The sequence below is a fragment of the Buteo buteo genome, chromosome 23, assembly GCF_964188355.1.
Source record: "Buteo buteo chromosome 23, bButBut1.hap1.1, whole genome shotgun sequence".
Classification (NCBI taxonomy): domain Eukaryota; kingdom Metazoa; phylum Chordata; class Aves; order Accipitriformes; family Accipitridae; genus Buteo; species Buteo buteo.
The window spans coordinates 4,405,530-4,424,232 of record NC_134193.1 but is presented as its reverse complement, the minus strand read 5'-3'; the positions used below and the strand labels follow the sequence as shown (position 1 = coordinate 4,424,232).

The 18,703-nt window shown below is 42.1% G+C and overlaps 2 protein-coding genes across 27 annotated transcripts; one reads left to right on the top strand and one right to left on the bottom strand.

Moving 5' to 3' along the window:
* Positions 1 to 910: 910 nt before the first annotated feature.
* Positions 911 to 4,709, bottom strand: OARD1 (O-acyl-ADP-ribose deacylase 1). Of its 4 annotated transcripts, none has more exons than XM_075054830.1 (6): positions 4,588 to 4,709; positions 3,345 to 3,412; positions 2,651 to 2,795; positions 2,440 to 2,498; positions 1,948 to 2,060; positions 911 to 1,617 (listed from the first exon to the last, which is right to left on the bottom strand). In XM_075054830.1, exons 2-6 carry the CDS (start codon positions 3,378 to 3,380, stop codon positions 1,515 to 1,517), a joined length of 456 nt encoding a protein of 151 aa, XP_074910931.1. In that variant the 5' UTR covers positions 3,381 to 3,412; positions 4,588 to 4,709; the 3' UTR covers positions 911 to 1,514. The 4 variants fall into 4 exon arrangements, with proteins under 4 accessions (XP_074910931.1, XP_074910932.1, XP_074910930.1 ...); XM_075054831.1 differs by lacking the exon at positions 4,588 to 4,709 and adding an exon at positions 3,927 to 3,990; XM_075054829.1 differs by lacking the exon at positions 4,588 to 4,709 and adding an exon at positions 3,735 to 3,938.
* NFYA (nuclear transcription factor Y subunit alpha) lies at positions 4,193 to 18,013 on the top strand. Of its 23 annotated transcripts, none has more exons than XM_075054814.1 (10): positions 4,193 to 4,342; positions 7,558 to 7,679; positions 9,401 to 9,487; positions 11,798 to 11,944; positions 13,240 to 13,371; positions 14,035 to 14,140; positions 14,665 to 14,825; positions 15,624 to 15,797; positions 16,168 to 16,269; positions 17,062 to 18,013. In XM_075054814.1, exons 2-10 carry the CDS (start codon positions 7,605 to 7,607, stop codon positions 17,113 to 17,115), a joined length of 1,038 nt encoding a protein of 345 aa, XP_074910915.1. In that variant the 5' UTR covers positions 4,193 to 4,342; positions 7,558 to 7,604; the 3' UTR covers positions 17,116 to 18,013. The 23 variants fall into 23 exon arrangements, with proteins under 23 accessions (XP_074910915.1, XP_074910913.1, XP_074910909.1 ...); XM_075054812.1 differs by having other exon boundaries at positions 4,197 to 4,342; positions 9,404 to 9,484; positions 14,659 to 14,825; XM_075054808.1 differs by having other exon boundaries at positions 4,197 to 4,342; positions 9,404 to 9,487; positions 14,659 to 14,825.
* The last annotated feature ends 690 nt before the right edge of the window (positions 18,014 to 18,703 follow it).

Below are 18,703 nucleotides of genomic sequence, written 5' to 3'. Positions count from 1 at the left end.
AGCCACTGTGGATTTCATCTCTTTGCCACTCTATTTAAAAAACAAACATGAATAAGTGTAAGGACTAAATTAATGAGCAGTCTTGATGTCTGCTCTGGATCAGCTCAATACTCCAAGTTCCTATTTGTCTTACTGAGTTTATTTTTTTTCCAGTTGTGTATTTAGCCACAGCAATTAGCCACCAGAAACAAGTTTACAAAGGACGGTCAACAAACAGGGAGAGTAATAATATGAAGCTCTTAAAGACACAAACAGGATTTGCAGATCTGCATCAGCAAAGAAACCACACAATACAGATTAATCCACGATGCTAAGAACAGAAAACGCTCCACGTGTTCAATTCATAGTGAAAACCAATTAGGAACCCTATGTTATGGTACAAACTTCTCAACTGTTATGTCCCATCTTTTAGATTTATTCAACGTATCTGGCATTTTTCTGGGCATTCAATATGAGAGAAGTCAAAAAGATTTGTTATTATGGGAGGGTGGGAAAAACCAAACATAAAGGAAATGCAGAATATATCATAGTTCAGTACTAGAACCAAACTTTCAAAAACCAAGTGTTTACCAATGAGCTGATGAACTAAGTGTGTTACTGGTTTGCTTTTGCTATTGGTGACATCAAATACCAACCTACATATAAGAGCTAAACTACAAATGCAGTAAAAAAAGAAATATGAAAAACAAACCTTAAACTCCATGCTATGACTTTTGATGGCACATCAGTCATTCACACGTGTGGATTCTCAGAAAACTGAGTTCTGCAGGCTATGCGGCATAAAATGCACACAAGGTGTCTTTACACATCTCCACCATTCCCCTTCAAACCCCAGGTTTCCTCTAGAATACAGCCACAACACATACAGACGTGTTTTTCAAAAGGACCATGCTCTGATCTGACAGCAGAGTACTGAAGAGCTATTTATTTAATGTTGACAGCATGATTCTTAGTGAGTACAATCTCATAACAAAAACATTGTATTTATGGCCAGAAGGTAGAAATTAAATTTTTAATCCTGTAACGAACAGAGTAACTAAACTGTATGCCAGATATGAACATTGCAAAACTTTAAAAAAAAAAGTGTCAGGGCTCCACAGCTCACCATTATCAACAGTAACTACAAACCAACAAATACCTAAGCAACAGAGAGCTCCAATTTCACTCTGCACAGGAACTGTCAGCCTTAAGTAGAAGCTCTAGTGCAAGCAGGTGCTCCGTGGAGGACCAGTGACATCTGGTGGCTTCCTGGGATGGATTGACTGGGCACTCCCAGAGGGTTACCACAACACCTCTGCCTTCTTTACAGGCTCCCTGAACACTACATCCCAAATTAGCTGCTCTGGAGCTTTGTTGTTGTTGTTGTTGTTGTGAAAAGCCACTGCCACTGCCACCACAACAGTGAGCTACACTCAAACGAAGAATGTGCTCAGCATGCAGTTTCCCCCCTCACCAATTAACAGGTTTCCACTCCTGAAAGCAAGGGAAATGGGGTTCTCTTTAAACTCTTTTGCTCACAGAGTGTAAACTGTGATCTTTATATCTGTGTCTTCAAACACTTCCCCAAGTATTGCTGAAACTTTATTCCAATCCAGGCGGTCAAGTCCACATCCAATCCTGGAAAATAAGACATCAAAACAGCTGTAATGGCCTCTTTTGGAGCATGCTATGAACAACTAGCACTTCAAGCAGCTACAGTTTTATGTGGCACTAACTGAGCTCACCTCAAATCAACATATACAGTTAAAATAAGGGAACAGCCAAGCCTTATGTTTTGCTATCATTTAAATGTACTGGGAAACGCAAATTTCATTTGCACAATTGGACAGAAGAGTTGAAGAGAAGTAGATACTTGAACTCTTATTTCACAGCAGGGGATCATCTCTCAAACATCCTTCTATGCAAGAAACACTCAAGTATTTACACTGCAGTAACTGTTTTTCTTACCTAGGCATGGAAATGTCAGTAACTCCATTGTTTAGACAGTGAGCTTTCATGGCTTCTAAACTCTTTCGCATATTCTCGTATGTTGGTTTGTGAGAAACTTTCTTCTTCGTAATCTAAGTATAAACGTAAAAGGTCAGTTGTGCCTTTAGCATGATCACTGCAAACTACTTTCTTTTTTAAAAAACATATTCCACTACACTCTGAAACTCCACACCCAGACTTGCTACTGTGAAGAGAAAAAGACTCAGAATAAGAACCATGTTTCACAGCTTAAAATAGTATAATTTAGCAGCTAGTTCTGTCCATTTGGAGTTTAAATATACATACACAAGACAGCTTGGCTTCTCCTCAACTAGCAATATTTGAGTAATACATCTCACACCTCTTATTTAGAGGAACATACTAAAAAACTCCACGACTATTAAAGTCCTCATCATCATATCTAATATAGTTTAGTCACAGGCAAGTGCCTGAGTGATGTCCCACTCTCACCAGGTAGTAAATGTATCGATCCTCTCTTTGGAGAACTGCCACCTCCCCAGTCTTCTTTTCTAAAGTGAAGAAATTAAGAAGGTATTTTTGAAACAGTTACATTCTACTACATAATTCCCCCTACACCCCAAGTAGCTTGGAATACCCTTATTGCTGGAAATCAAGGTTTTCCCTTCAGCTCCTGCATGTCCACCCCACGTGTATCACTCACGTTGATCCAACAGCTCTTGTACGCCTCCAAACTTTTTCTTAAAAAGAACAGCTATGCCTGCACCCATGCGACAGTCCTCGCTGATGCAGTGAGCCAATGAGTCTGTCTGAGGGCATGAGAAAAGGTCCCCCTTAACACATTTGATCTGGAAAAGAGCACAAACAGAAGGGCAAATGAAAATAAGCTAAGAGTGCAGACTCAGATACTACAATACTAAGGTAACAGGCAGTCTGGCAAGTCTGTAGACGAAAGAGCGTAACGTACTGAGTTTAAGATGCAGTTCACAAGCAGATAAGTTGGCATGAAATATGAACCCAACATACAGGTAACTATCTTTTCTACAAGATCAGTTATGAGTACCACATGCCAGCTCAGCAGTTAATTTTATAAAATCAATGCTTAAAAAGGAAAATTGCATAATAGAGTACAGCTCGATTAGTGCACATCTTCAGCATACTATCGGTGTGTCAGTGCTGGATATTTAGTTAAGCAGGTAAGCTCTGTGCTGTTGTACAGTATCTGCATCATTGACATAAGCACAAAAGCGCAAGAAATTTAGCAGTGTCAGCCACTTTCCTCCAAAAAGGTAGATAGTACAGCCAGCTGCCACATTATTAGGCCTCCAATAACAGGAGGGCCTCTTTACAGAGACACGCATCACAGCAGTAGCCCACATAACCCATTTTCTACGCACTCTCTCCTCCTGATCCTTGGAGAAGTGGGTGGCCATGGTAACACGGGCTATGGTGAAGACTCCTGCAGCTGGAAAGATGACAGAGAGAAGAACAGAGTTATCAGGAACCCCAAACTAGGCAGTAAGCTGGTGTGCCAGAACGTGCAAGGCTAAGCCTACTTCCTCTATGGGACAGCCGCGACAATCGAGACACCCCCTGAAAGCAGAAACGGAGGTGGCCAGTACCCCCGAAGAGTGTGGCCCAAACTTTCCCGCTGCAGCCCCACAGCTCCAGCCCAGGAGGTGCAAGGAGGCCTCAGCCCAGGCTCATCACGCAACTGGCACCCACGGGCCTTCCATCCTCCTCCAAATCACCCCTGCCCCTTCAGGAAACCCCTCAGCTGGCCACACCCGCGGGCACGGTGTGAAGAATGATCCGCCGGGCCGGGGCCTGCACCACGAAGAACCTCCCCAGCGCTCCCCACATCGGCCAACCCAACCCTTCCTCCGCTCCACCACGGCGGCCTTATCGTCAGCTAAACATGGCCGCCAGCGCTCGCCTCTCTAGGCGGGCGGGAGGAACGCCCTCTCTATGATACTCGCCGAGAACATTCCGAAGGCCAACCCGCCGTGGCGCCGGCGCATGCGCAAGGCGCTCGGAGGCCGAGCCCAGGGTAAGAGGAGAAAGGGGGTGGGGCCGCAGCCGGCGCTTGCGCATTGCCGGCCGCGGCCGCCCTACGAGGCGCGCGCACTGCCTGGGGCGCAGGCGCAGTTGCCGCGGGTGGGCAGGGCGCGGGCGGGCGGGCGGTGCCCGGCGCTAAGGGCCGCGAGGAGGGAGGCGGGGCCACCCGGGGCGGGCGCCGCCGCGCGCCTGCGCCGCCCGCGCCCGCCCCCTCCCTTGCCTTTGTTCGGGGTTGGGCGCCATTTTGCGCGGCGGCTGAGTGGAGGCGCTGATTGGGTTTCGGGGACCGGTAGCGGAGCCAATCAGCGCGGGACCCGAACCGGGGGAGCGAGGCACGGTGAGTGCGAGCAGCCAATATGGAGCCCCCGAGCGCCGGCCCCAGCGCCGGGATTGGCGGGGCCGAGTGACCAGTCAGGAGGCCGCTCGCAGGGCCGGGGCCGGCCGGCCGGGCACTGGGGGGGAGGCGAGGGGCCGGGGCCCGGCTCCTCCCGGGGCGGGCGGGGGGGGGGGGGACCCGCCCCGGGAGGAGAGGGGCCGGGGCCGCCGGGCCCCGGGACGGAGAGGGCCCGGGACGGAGCGTACCGGGAGGTGCGGGCGCGGGGCCGAGGGCGGCAGCGGTGGAGGAGAAAAGGCGAGGCCGCGGCCTGGACCGCTGAGGGGAGGTGCGCGGCGGGCTCGGCCTCCCTTGGCGGGGACAGGCCTTGCCCGTGCGGGGCCGCTGGGACGGGAGCCGGCAGGGCTCCGCCCTCCACCGGGCGGGCGGGAGCGGGGGGGAGCGGGGCGGGCGAGCCTCCCCGCCGGCCCTGCTGACAGATGGGCCGCGGGCAGCGCGGGCCGCCCCTCCTCCTCCGCCCCCTCCTCCTCCTTCTCCTCCTCCCCGCCTTGCCCGGGGGAGGTGGGGGGGAAGGCGCCCAGAGCAGGTCGCTGCCCCCCCCCCCCCTTCCTCTTCCCCGGGGCTGCCAGCGTGCCGGTGAAGCGGGTGTGTGCGCTCCCCCTCCCGCCTCCCCTCAAGGCACCTGGACGCCAAATGTCGCCAGCCACGTGCTCCTCCGTGAGGAGAAACTGCCCTTTTTGCGGGAGCGAGGGGGGCCCCCGGGGCCGCCTCGCTTTCTCCTCCCTGAGCTGCAGGGCATTGCCTCGTCCGCCTGAGCACAGCGCGGGGGCTCTGCCCGCCGAGAAGATCCCCAGGTCCGAGGCTTTCTGCAATAAAATAAAAACGTCCCTGGGAGAACTCCCTGACTTGCATGTTTGATAAGGAGGTGGGAAACCAAATCTGGGTGCCACATGTGTTGTGCTGCAGAACAGTGGGAGGGAGGACTGTGGCCTGTCTGTGCTGCTCTTTAGTTAAATCCTGCCTTCGGCTTCACGCGGGTCTGTCCTCTGCTGGTGTCGGTAGAGGACAACGATTGTGTGGGTAGATTGACAGGGTCTGCCCTAGAAACTTCTGCCAATTTAGTAACGTTGCTTCAGGATGCCACGCGTTTAAAAACGATGCTTTCAAGCTAGCTCAAGTCCTAGCATGGTTTATCATGCTAGTTTGCTCTTAGCATAGCTTATTTGCTGAAGGAACTGTTGTTGATGTAGCTTCTATAGCCTTATATATATGTGTGTGTGTATATATATATGAATATATGCTGATAGAACTAGAACACTAAGTCATTTTCAGTGCAGACAAGGGCCTGCTGAGGAGGGGCTGACTGGTGAGATCAGCTGTGGGAGGAGCGTGCCATTGAAGGAGATGACCAATCTTTAAAATTTAACTTTGATACAGTAACACTGTTGCTCTGGGTTTTAATGAAGGGAATGAAGTCATCCCTTGGAGACTATGATCAAGCACATATAAAATCTTCTGTTTGTAACTTTGGCTAGCCACAGCTGGTGCAGAGAGCTAGGATTACAATGCTGCTAATATTTTACGTAAACAAGACAGGTACCGGGGTCTGTGAAGAAGCATGGCCAAGTAGAAGTACGCCTGTGCTTGATTATTGGTTGTGGCATTAAGGAAGCCAGAGAACTTTTGGCAAATACGGTTTACTGGCATCCTGTGCTTGCTGTTGAAATACTTCCCTGAAGAATGAAATGTGGGAGCTGTTCTCTGACAGGACCGCAGGCATTACGGGCAGAAATTAAGTATGCAGTGCAAAATTGAAATGAGAGCCTTAGGAGGCAGTATCATCTTCAGAAAGAATATTTATCTTCTTTTATTCTGGCAGGCTGTGAAAAACTGTTAGTAAACGGGCCAAGGATAGAATTCAAATTGCAGTAAAATGTAGTGCCTTTCAGTGCTGTGACTCAGATTATCTTTGTGATCTCCAGGGTTAGCATCATTACATCCTTATTCTGAACAAAAGATCTGACAGGGACTGAGAAGGTTCTTACATTATTATGGTTGAGTATTATGCCCCCTGTAATGAGCATGCTTCTGGTCTGTCATGATACATACCGGTTAATCGTTTATTTTTATAGGTAAGCGACATTTGGTGTTAACGTGCAAGAAAACAACAAAATGTAAAATCATTGTCTGTCTTCTTAGACCATGGTGAGGAGTACATTGATGAAAAAATGAAGTGTTCTTAAGATAAATGCAAGACACTGAAGTACAAAGGATGTTTTAAAGTTAAAGAGCAGGAAGCATGAGAGGTGTCATTACAGTAGTAACTACAGCAACTGTTACAGTTAGTTTAAGCTGTGAATAAATTTTGTGTACATTGCTATGAAGACTGAAGGAGCCTGGATTTTTGTTGCTTTGGACTGCAGATTAAAGTTACAGGCTGCATTTTCACTAATGTCGGAGGTACTTGTTCAGTCATAGCATAAATCAAATACCTCATTAAAAGTAATAGTAAGAATTCTTCCCTTGTTGATCACCTGAGAAGAGAAGAACAGGGAAGGAGAAGGAGGTAATGGAACTGAGTATTTTTTTTCAATAGTGTGTTCTTCATATGTGTAGGCAAGGGTCCAAGAAATGAGAGGCAGTAAAAGGATGGAGGCAGGGAGAAGTCTGCTGGGTATTTTCAAAATATATGAAAGTAGGAAGAGAAGAGATACGCAGAGGGAGTGCTGCATAGTTGGGGAAGGAGAGACAAATTCACTTAGCTTTGTTGAATTCGTGAAATGTAGTTTGGTTTTACACCTCAACTTTGTATTTTGTGAGGGTTTTTTTTAGTGATTACACCCCTCTCATCCCTCTCCGCAACCAATATACGGTGTAGGCAACTGTCTGTAGCCCAGAATATGCAGACTGGAGGGGTAAAACAGGAAGAGAAACAGGATCATAGCTACTATTTGATTCACTGAAGATAATGACAGAATTGAGATTGAAATACTTCTCAGTCAAGTTATATGTTCTTGAAATTACAATTCTAGTTTTGCTACTTAATTGAAAGTAAGGTGACATTAGGAAGGAGGTAGGTCCTTGATTAAACAGTGGATATTACTGTGTGATTCTGACCTCAGTGTCAGTGGATGGTTTGCTTTTCAGCTATTGTAAGAGAATACAAATCTTCAAATCTTGGGACAATAATTACATGCTTTTTTAACTTGTCTTGCCAGATACGCAGACTGAGGTGTGCCTTTTACCATATTGGAATTGAAGCGCTATGGAGCAGTACACAGCAAATAGTAACAGTTCCACAGAGCAAATCGTTGTGCAGGCTGGACAGATTCAGCAGCAGGTATGGAAAGTGATAACGGGTGAGCTGGCGTTGCCAATGCTGAGTTACAGAACTGACTGTACTTCTCAGAGTTTCACAGAACCAGCAAGATGCTTCATGATACTCTCTGGATAGGTGTTTATCTGACTTCTGTCACCTGATCAGTGGTCAGTGGTCTGACTAGGCTTGAAGTCAGACTAAATATGTTTTTAAAAAAATACTTATTATAAAATTAAATTAATAACATTGCAGATATACAAGTTACCAAATTTCAGTGTAGTAGGGAGTTTGCAAACTGGTAGTGACATGAGGAAGGTCACAAATAGTCTCTGACAGTGGAGGAAAGAGAATATTAATAGAAACGGTCAGTTGTCCACAAGGAACAATGTAGATCTGCGCGCCCCCCCCCCCCAAATTGAAATAGGTTTTGTTCAAGCCCATAGGGGCTTTCTCCAGCTTTCTCAAAATAAGTATTTATTGAGATCCTTTGTTTTAGAACTACAGGTGGATCAAAATGAACACACAGTACAGGAACTGCAACAAAACATGTAGCTTTGGATGAATTCACCCATTTCAGAAAGAAGTTTCTAGTTCATGTTATAATGTGCAGATGAGTAGGGCTGGGTTTTTTAAGGGTTTATAGATTTTTACTGTTGTTAAGCTTCACCCATTCAGATATAGTAATGCATTTTCAGATGAGCTGTGCTGCAGCTGAATTTTTTGTTGCATCTTACATTTGTTCTGTTTCAAGGCAAGAGAGTTTCTTAGTTGGTCATGCAAATGAATGAGCCACTGGATTATGTTTTCAGTGAGATATGCTTTGCTTTGTCATCAGCCTGTTTTGAGTGTTTGATAGCAGGGACCAGCTTCTTCCATTGAATTTAGTTGACTTTTTCAGTCAGAGCAAGATTGCATGTGAGGTTAAAAAAATGATATATTAAGATTTACCAAAAATACCTGCTTCCAGCAGATAACCAAAGATATATTTGGTTTTATTGACACTTTGTAGGTAGAAGGGAGGTAAAAACATACCTTGGCTTGTTTCATTTTCAGTACGTGCTCTTAAAGCCCGTGTTGTATTTGACATGAAATGTTTTTCTAAAATAATTTTTTTTAACAGGCCCGTTGTAGTACAGCTTTTAGTAGAGAGATGTTCTTCATATCCCAAATGCTAACACAGTTAATGCAGATTATTTTGGGACTCTTACTGAAGAGGCTAAAGATAGAAAAGGCTTTTAGATTTAACTGCTTTTGCAACCTCTCAAGATTGTCCTTCAAGGTCAGTAGTGGGAAGACATTGATGCAGGGGTGACATAGATGAAGCTTAGACTGTAGTCATCTGTGCTGCTGTTCTGTGCAGAAAGGAATTTATGGCCTTTATTGTAACTAACAAGTCTGACAAAAGTCTGGAACCCCTTCACAGGAAGAAACCTGCACAGTGAAAGGAAACATTAAGCAGAAAAGTAGCAGTCTAAAACAGTGAAGCTGAGATTTTTAAATTCTGCAAAATAACCTCTCATGTTCTTTGTAAGAGATTTTTGTTTGGGATATTGAAGCCTGTCAGTATCATATGCAGTTTTGTTGGTATTCCATTCTTAGGTTTGCTAAACATATTCACATTGCTTGTGTTCCAAGAGCAGTGTGTATGAATTTTAAATTCACCCTCTTCCAGCAAAGTGTCATCATCTCTTGTCAGAGCTGTGCATTTCCATGTTTCAAGCTATTCCTGTTCCTATTCCCAGCAGCAGGGTGGTGTCACTGCTGTCCAGTTGCAGACTGAGGCCCAGGTGGCATCCGCCTCAGGCCAGCAAGTCCAGACCCTCCAGGTAGTGGTGATCTCTCTAATTGTGTTTGTGAGCACTGCATGACTCTCACCATTGCCACATATCTAATGCTGTGTTTTTTCCAGGGTTTGAAATAGGAACAGGAAGATTTGTTAGCAGTAGTATCTGTGCTTTATGCTAGCTGTAGGGTTTTCCATGAAGAGCATGGGGTTATAGCTTTTCTTTGGATCTCAGGCGCATGCCAGAAACCCTGATGCATTCATGAATTCCTGCTGCTGTAATTCTGAAAGTGAATAGTGGTTGAAATGAGACTTAAAAGGAAAAACCACCACGATGAGGAAGTAACAGTCAAGAGATATAACCCAAAGATTTCCTGTAGTTTCAAGGAGATTAGATTCCTGATATCCACTGTGAGTAGTTCTATGTCTTCACTACATGAAACAAAGACAGAGAGGAGGTGGATGACCCATGAGCTTGAAGAGTGAGCCTTTTTCATCTGTGATTAAAAAGGGCACCTGAGGACAATATTGGCCTCTGTGAGATTGAGAGATCCGATTTCTTATTTACATGTGAACAACACAGGGAAACCCAGGAGAAGTATGTATCCTAACAGTAAATAGATCGCAAATTGGACAGAAATGCAAGGTTATTTCAAACCCTGATTTGTTTCAATGTCAAGTATTTTCTGTCTTGCAAACTTCATTTCATTAGCTCACATAGGAGGCTTTTGAAGGAGTTGATAAACCCTGGATGGCCATAGCAGTTTAGTGGTGTGTTTTTCACTCAGTATTTTGGTTTTGTTTGTTTTTTAATTCTTCAGAGGAGGAGAGTTCTAAGAGGCTAGAATTGTCTTGCCAGGTGTAAAATTGAACACAGCATTTTTTATGTTCAGAGTTAAAATATGAAAAGCTGGCTGACTTGAGTTGCTTGGGTCACTGTGGCCTCCTGGTCATCGTTACATGTCGTGTCCCCCCCCCTTTTTTTTTCTTGCTCTAATACATTAACAAGAATCCTGGAATGCATCATTTTTCTTTCTGCTTATTGGATATTGTACTGCTGACTGTGCTTCTCTGCGGCTGAAATGAGCATGCTTATCTCTCTCTGTTGTAATTCAAAACAAATACTGCCAATTTTTGTTAGGGACTTGTGTGCAGTAGTTACAAGGTTGAGGAACAGAACAGTATCACAAGGGTATTAGGTGACCTGTAAAGTCACAATATTCTATGTAGGGCGTTGATCACTGAGGTACAACTGTGGTTGTTTCTGTGGATGTGTTAGCATGTAATTCACTAAGATATTTCAACTATGCAAAGTGAAGCTTTTTTTAGGTAGTTCAGTATGTGCTGAAAATCTGTACTGATGTTTAGCCTGGTATTTTACAGTGGTTGAAGAGTAAGCATTTGCTATTGCATATTCTTGAAAATTTACAAGTAGAAAACACAAGAACTTGGTGACTTTTTATCGTGTTGCTCTTGTTTCTAAACAACTCGGAGCATGGTAAAGAGTGATTACTTAGTTCGTAAGACCCATTTCACATTTAAGCTGTGGAGGTATGGTATTTTTAAAGATATATTTTGGGGAGTCTGGGGACTCAGCAGGTGAGGGTGTTTAAACAGAGAGGTTTTCCCCTTGCTTGTCTTTTCATTGGCCCTTTCCCTAGTGATCAGAGATACATCTGGTCCAAGAGTCCAGAGACTCTTATGCCAAATTTATAGATCCACTGTAAGCCTTATTCGGCGAAGAAGTGGCTGCTGCTTATTTTCTTTCACTCTTCCTTACTGAACTACATTTTCTGTTGTTACATTTATAATTTCACTTAATAACCGTGAAAGGATTCTCTAAGACCATCTCATGCTATATATTCATTAGGAAATGGAAATGTTATAAGCATGTACTTGGACAGAGTTGAAGCTACCTCAGAATCTCTCTGTCAGAATAGCTTATTTAGAGCTTTTTCTCATTAGGAACCCCAATTAAAGATTAGTAATAGTGATGTGGATAATGAAGTTTCTTTTATTACACTTTGCTCTCAGGCTGTGCACGAAGATGGTTATCGTGTCTGGAAAATCTAGCCATGCTTTTCATGCTTCATTGCAATTAGACTTGGAAGTTTTGGTTAGACTGCAACAGAAAAAGATAATTTACTAAACGCAGTAGCACATCATGGAAAATTTTTTAGAAACTAAAGATACTTGATGCTGATTATAAACCCAGGTTAGTGACTGTTGCTTAGTTTCTCTGGTCACCGCATTAAAATAGGTAAGCATTTAGCCTCATGTGGTAGCCACCTCAGTTTCTGGCTTCATGTCACCAGACTTTTTCATTGTTCTGTTTGTTTTTTCTCCTGTTTCCTAGGTCCAGGGTCAACCACTAATGGTACAAGTAAGCGGAGGTCAGCTGATCACATCAACTGGCCAGCCGATCATGGTGCAGGCTGTGCCTGGGGGTCAGGGCCAGACAATCATGCAAGTCCCAGTTTCTGGAACTCAGGGACTGCAGCAGGTGAGATAACCCTAATTTTATTTTAAGATAAATTGCAGAGAACGAACGCTGATGTTCTCACCTTGTCAGATAGTATGTTTGCCTCAGCACTCTTAAAATAAACTGGGCAAAGGCGGTCGTTCTCCAGCTATGGATCTGGCAGTGAGCTGCATGTTAAGGATGCAATGAAAATTCTTTGTGTATTTGATTTTTGTATTTTACGGGATGGTGCAAACCTTTTAAATGAAGTCCATTAAAATACAGCTGGAGTTGGTTTGGGTTTTTTTGTTTGTTTAGGGTTTTTTTATTTTTATTTTAACTGGCCCTTGCAGTACAATTGGTGGTCTGATGCCTACTCAATTTATGGCTCAGAAAGACAATTTATTTATTTAAGAAAGCTTTTTGAAAATAACTCTTGTGCTTGAGTTAATCTAATATGTGATGGCTGAAGGTGAATTTAAACATTTTGATTGCACAGAAGGTAATACTGTAGAAGGTATAGAAGATGGATTTTATTAGAAGCAATTATTTTGAAATAATTGTCTAAAAGACAGTTTTTAAATTTAAACAGGTGCTGAGTGTGTTCCTCAAGAGCAAAGGGGAAGAACTCTTAACAGTGGCATAATGAAAGTGTTCTAGTGATTTGAGAATGGGATTTAGGAATCAAGTTCAGCACAGTCCAGGAGGGCATATGATGTCTTGGTGTTTTGAGAGGTTTATTTAGTGTTTATTTAAAATTTCTTTTGTTGAAAACCGATATATTTTGTATTAGGTTGTCTACAGTCTGGTTGTTGGAGGAAAATCCATAACTGGGTTTTTAAGCACAAGCTTCAAGCCATATTCCAGTTCCTCTTTTTTAATCTAAGAAATGTTCCACATTGGTGGAAAGACTTTTCTGCAAAGCTGAAGACAACTTTTATGTGTATCCAAGAGTACTTCTGTATGCTGCATAATTAACACTCTACAGATATCTTAAATCAGTCCTCTTTTTTTCTTTCACCTGAGTAGTATTATTCCTAGTTTCATGTGAATAATTTATTTCTTTTGACCCTTTTATTGTGTAAGCAGTGGAGAACTGCTAGGGCATAATGACACTAGCATGTTATGTTTCCTCTATTCTGTATGTTTGTGACTGCTGTGTCACAGGGAGGAATAAATTAAAACTCTTCATTTTAAAATGGAAAAAGAGAAGAATCAGTGCTTTCTTTTTCTTTGCAACAGTAAATCATCCTCAGAGATGATCTGGTAATGCTGAGGCCAAGGAGGGAGAAATAAGAGGCATAGTTAATGTTCCTTTCTGACTCTTTCTTCCACAGATTCAGTTGGTCCAGCCAGGTCAGATTCAGATTCAAGGTGGGCAGGCTGTGCAGGTACAGGGGCAGCAGGGCCAGACCCAGCAGATCATTATACAGCAGCCACAGACTGCAGTTACTGCTGGCCAGACACAGGTAACTGCACCAGCATGAAAGGGTTTTCTTGAGAGAAATAGGAAGAGAAACTTGACAAATGACTTAAGGTGTGGTTAAGTAAAAAAAGGGGAAAAAAAAAAAAAAAAGGAGGAATTATTAATATTGAGGAGAACTTGAGAATGAATTTCATATTTTTGTAGTGTTTTCATACATAACTCTGGGGCAAAATAAATAGATTGCATGTTTTTATCCATTGTGTTTCTGTATTTTATTGGTTCATGGTTGTTTTTGTCTATTTGTTGAAATTTGAAAACTTGAAGTATTGCTAATTTCATACTTGCGCCATTTTGTGAAGTAGTCTAGTCATACCTGGGTTTTCTGCTGATTCTTTTGTTTAGGGCCAAAATTAAATTTCTGAGCAGAGTAGTTCTTCCTTTATACGTATTCATAGTGAGACAGGAAACCTAGAACTTGTTTCTTTCAATATTAAATACTACGCTGTAAGAAAAAGTGTGTTATATGTGCTTTAGGTATTTTATCTACAGTTCAATTGGTTTGTGCTCCATCCTATTTCTTGATGCTGGTAATAAAGCAAAAGAAATAGGTGCCTGAAACACCTTAAGCACCATGTGTTAATGCAAGAATTGTAGAATTTGAAAAATAAGCAATTTGTAAAGTTACTGTGTTCTTTGTTTTGTTTAGACCCAGCAACAAATAGCAGTTCAAGGACAACAGGTAGCACAAGCAGCTGAAGGCCAGACCATAGTCTATCAGCCAGTTAATGCTGATGGAACCATTCTCCAACAAGGTATGAGCTTTGGTGTGAAAGTCAGGACTTCTCAATATCTCTTTGATAGGTTTTTATTGCCTTGTAATTATTGTCAAAGAAAACATTGAGTTGCAATGCTGGTAGTGCTGTGAGTGCTGTGATACGAATTGTTGGCATAGAGAATGGAAGAAGAGATGTTTATGTTACTATACAGGAATTCAGTCTGCGGTTCTTTCCCCAGAAAAATAAAAAATGGCTCTTTTCTTTGGCAAGGGCTATTACAAAAGAAATGCTTAAGTTTGCTTTTATATGATCTCTTATCTGACACTGGGATTCCTGTGCAGATACAAATGCAAAAAATAGGAAGTATAAGGACCAGGTGATGGAATTTATTAAATAAACTTGCAATACTTTTCTGAATCTTTTTGCATGTTATGGAAGGATGAATGAGTAAAAAACAGAAGTGGGACTAATGGTGTTCCCTTCTTTTTGTGTGCGTGTTTTTGGTTTTGTTTTTTTTTTTTTTTCTTTTTCTTTTGTGTTTTATTTTCTTAAAGTTACAGTCCCTGTTACAGGCATGATCACCATTCCAGCAGCCAGTTTGGCTGGAGCACAAATTGTCCAAACGGGAGCCAACACCAATACAACCAGTAGTGGACAAGGGACTGTCACAGTGACGTTGCCAGTTGCTGGAAATGTTGTCAATTCAGGTGGAATGGTTATGGTATGTATTTAACTTTCCATTGATATTTATAAAGATTGACGTTTAAGATGTCAGTACACAAACTGTTGTCTGAGATTCATGTTACCTTGATATGGTCAGTCTTCTCAGTAGCTACCATTAGTTTAAAATTGAAACAATATAAGTTTTCAGTTTTAGTGGCCTGTGTCCTATTGTGATCTATGTACTCTGTACTTTCCCACAGTAGATTATTGAGTTCAGAAATCTAGAAACGGAAGTTCAAAATAAGCTGTTAACTGATAAGCAGAGGTTTAAAAAGATTGAATCAACTATTGCTTTTCTTGAGGATCCCTTAGTATTTGTTTTTCTGATTCATGAGGGCTTTTTCTGCCAATTCGTATTTCTTTGTAGTGAGGCCTTTTAACTTGAATTTTATTGTTCGTCCCCACTAGATGTCAGCAGCTCTACAAGTAATATTTGCCTACAAAAATTATCTGAAATTATCATATAAATGAAATAAGTGATAACCAAAAAGAAAGGGAAGCAGTGGGCATGTCCTGTATGCTTAATTGTACAAGAAGGAGTAACATGGTCATAGAATTGTATATTGTATTGAAATTGTACCATTGTCAGAAAAAAAGAAGCACGACTTACAAGTAATTGATTTGTTTAAATTTGTTCTGCAGTTTGAGAACAACTTTATTACTCCTTTTTATTTAAGTAGATGCATTATCTGAACAAAACCCAAACACTTTCCCTTTTAAAGTTTTTTTTAAACTACTTTTTTGCATTTACTTTGTGTTCTGAGCTACAAGTACTAAAAACATACTCTCTTTACAGATGGTACCTGGAGCTGGATCAGTACCAGCTATCCAGAGAATACCTTTGCCTGGAGCAGAAATGCTGGAAGAAGAGCCCCTCTATGTAAATGCCAAGCAGTATCACCGGATCCTTAAGAGGAGGCAGGCACGTGCTAAGCTTGAAGCAGAGGGAAAAATTCCCAAAGAAAGAAGGGTGAGAATATAACTCAGATCTAATACAGGGTTGCTCTATGAGAAAGGCACAGAAAACCACTGGTGCTGGAAAATGGGGACTAGAATCTTAAAGTATTCTTCAATTTTTTTTTATTTTTTTTTTTTCCCCCCATGAGCTACATCAGAACAATTTTTTTAAGTCCCTTGGTGGCAGTCCTGTTTCCTTTGCATGCATTTAATTGTTGAATGTGCATGTAGCTGTATTGCAAATGGGCATTTACTGTAAACACTTTCTCCTCAGGCAAAGGGGAAGGATGGGGAGTGGCTAGTGGTCAGGAATTTTCCCTACTGAAAGTACTGAATCTGAAATAGAAGGCTAGTCTCTCATTACCACCTTCATATTGTTGCAGAAATACTTGCATGAATCTCGGCATCGTCATGCCATGGCCAGGAAGCGGGGAGAAGGTGGACGTTTCTTCTCACCAAAGGAAAAAGACAGCCCTCATATGCAGGTAAGTAGAATTTTATCTGTTCTTTGGACAACTGCCACTTTCAGTTCTTCAGAATACACTTTAGAGGTGTCTTTGTACTGTTTTGTTTGTTCTTTTTTGGGCTAGGCTGCTGACCTTTGTCCCTCTCTGCCTTTGAATTTATGTTTCAGGCATTGTAAAGAAACCTTCTGTCTCACTTCTCATAGAGAGCAAGTGTCTATTTGCCTTGAGTAATTAAATTATAGTAATATTGATAGAAATGTACTCACTTTGTTTTACAAACAGAGAATGTATTTTTTTGTCCTAAGAAATACAGTCTTTGCAGGCTTTCTGGTTGCATACCAGAAGTACTTTTTTAGGACATGAATTAAAGGTAGAGACACCACCTGATGGAAAGTTAATAAATGTGAATATCTGATTCTTAGCTGCATAGTGATTTACATTAAAAGTACAAGACAGGTTTTCCAAGGAAGGGACACAACAGGGTAGAATTAGCAAATTCTGTTGTTGATTAGTGCTTTAAAGCAGTCCTGTAGCTTTAGTGGAAGAATATTTCTTATCCTGAAGTAGAATCCTTCCCAAATCCTAGACCTGTACTAGGTCTTCCCTATCACCAGAAACAACACATTACTATTAATATTTATATATCCCATTCTCTACACTGGCCTGCAAAACCTAGGAAAAATATGGTATGTTTAGAGATCAAGGGAGGGGGCAGGAGTATCTCCTCTTGATAGCTGTGTGTGAATCTCTCTGCTGTTACATGCTGTTACATGTTGAAGTTACAACATGGTATGTATTTTGTATCTGTAGGATCCAACTCAGGCCAATGAAGAAGCAATGACACAGATGATCAGAGTCTCCTAACCACTGCTTAAAGAAAAAAAATAACTGAATAGAATTCCCGTCCCTTCTGCAAGTCTGTCCTACCTTTCCAGTGTATCAAGCAAGTCTTTCAATGGGACAATCGCCATATCACAGCCTATCCTTTTCTACAGAACACACACCACATTTTCAGTATGTGGTCAAGATTTTAACTGCAGTTGACTCAACAGATAGAAACTTAACGACTTTATTGGTATACTGTTCTGATCCAGCACAAGGATTTCAGAGTCTGACTGCTCATGCCTTTTTCTTCTTCTTTTAAACATCTCTTGCATTAAGATTGGCCACGGGTGAGAGTGTGCCACTGACTCAGTGATCAGCAATAACTCTGGCACGCTGAAGCAGGGCCAGCAAAGACCTCTTGGAGTTATGGCCCTTCTGTACAGAGACATAATCCAGTTTATAGCAACCAGCACTGACGTGGCTATACCACAGTACTTTGTTTCCCCAGCAGAGACTTGTTATTTACATTCACTCCTTACACCTTTGGACTTTATTGTCAACTGAACTGTTCCCTGTTGTTGCATCTGCACTTCTGAAACTGGCAGAAACTGAAAGGGGATTGTTTTAAGTTCCACCTTGTAAAATATGTAAACAGCAAGCTCTTCTCTGGGAAAAGTTCAGCCATCTAGTCAAAATGATAGAAATATTTCAAGATCATTACAGGACTTGATATATTGTGTATCCGTTCCAAGAAGTAAGACGGGAGAGGGTGTTGTGTTGTGGGGATAAGGATTTAATTAGTAAAAGCAATCTCTGGGTGGTTTTTAGTGTGTTTACTGCCAGTAGTTGTTGCTTTGGAAGAAAAGTTGATGCTAGCATAAAAAGGATTAAAAGTTTTGAGTGAGTCCCTTCCAAAGGATTTTTTTTTTTTTATTTTTTTTTTTTTTAAAAAATCTTCCTTCTAACCTGCCAGTCCAGTGCATGGTTCCTGCAAAAGACACAAAATCTGCAATCTCAGAGCGATAGCACTTGACCCTCTTTGTGACGGTGTTTCTTGATGTCTGTTCTAAATCAGTTCTACAATTTTTTCATTCTGCACAGAGTGAGGGATCATTTCATGACAGCAGAAGCATAGGGCAACTCATCTTACCCTGATGCAACTGAAGGATTGTTAAACAAATGAAGGCCGTATTGATGAACCTTTCAGGCTTTTTATAGACTATCCTCTTTAAATTAAAAAAAAAAAAAAAGTAGCACTTAATGAAGGAGGAGTACTTACATTTTAAAAAAAATGATTTTTTCATGACCTATAGCTGGCTTCTGGCTAAGTATCTCGACAAAACATATCTTTATCTCTAGTTCCATAGCTCATTACAGATTTTAAGCTTGCTCCATTCATACTACTCTGAAATTTGGTGATGGAAGCTGTAGTTCGTAACATTTTAACAGGTGATACTTGCATCTTTCCATGCTTGTCTCCTCCCATCTTGAATGAGTTTTACAGATGCTCTGTGTATCATATCACCAGCCTGCTGTAGTCCCATCTCTTCCAATTTTTGTGTTCTGTAGTTAAAACATAAAACTGCATCATGGCAGTTAAGCATGGGATTGGAAATATTGCCAGGCA

Excerpts from the sequence above, each read along its gene's own strand:
- NFYA (XM_075054803.1), top strand. The coding sequence starts at position 7,605 with ATGGAGCAGTACACAGCAAATAGTAACAGTTCCACAGAGCAAATCGTT. Across the intron at positions 15,798-16,167 it reads AAATTCCCAAAGAAAGAAGG|AAATACTTGCATGAATCTCG; the intron begins GTGAGAATATAA and ends ATATTGTTGCAG. Across the intron at positions 16,270-17,061 it reads AAGACAGCCCTCATATGCAG|GATCCAACTCAGGCCAATGA; the intron begins GTAAGTAGAATT and ends TTGTATCTGTAG.
- OARD1 (XM_075054829.1), bottom strand. The coding sequence starts at position 3,810 with ATGTGGGGAGCGCTGGGGAGGTTCTTCGTGGTGCAGGCCCCGGCCCGG. Across the intron at positions 2,796-3,344 it reads CCAAGGATCAGGAGGAGAGA|ATCAAATGTGTTAAGGGGGA; the intron begins GTGCGTAGAAAA and ends GCTCTTTTCCAG. Across the intron at positions 2,061-2,439 it reads ATCGATACATTTACTACCTG|ATTACGAAGAAGAAAGTTTC; the intron begins GTGAGAGTGGGA and ends GTTTATACTTAG.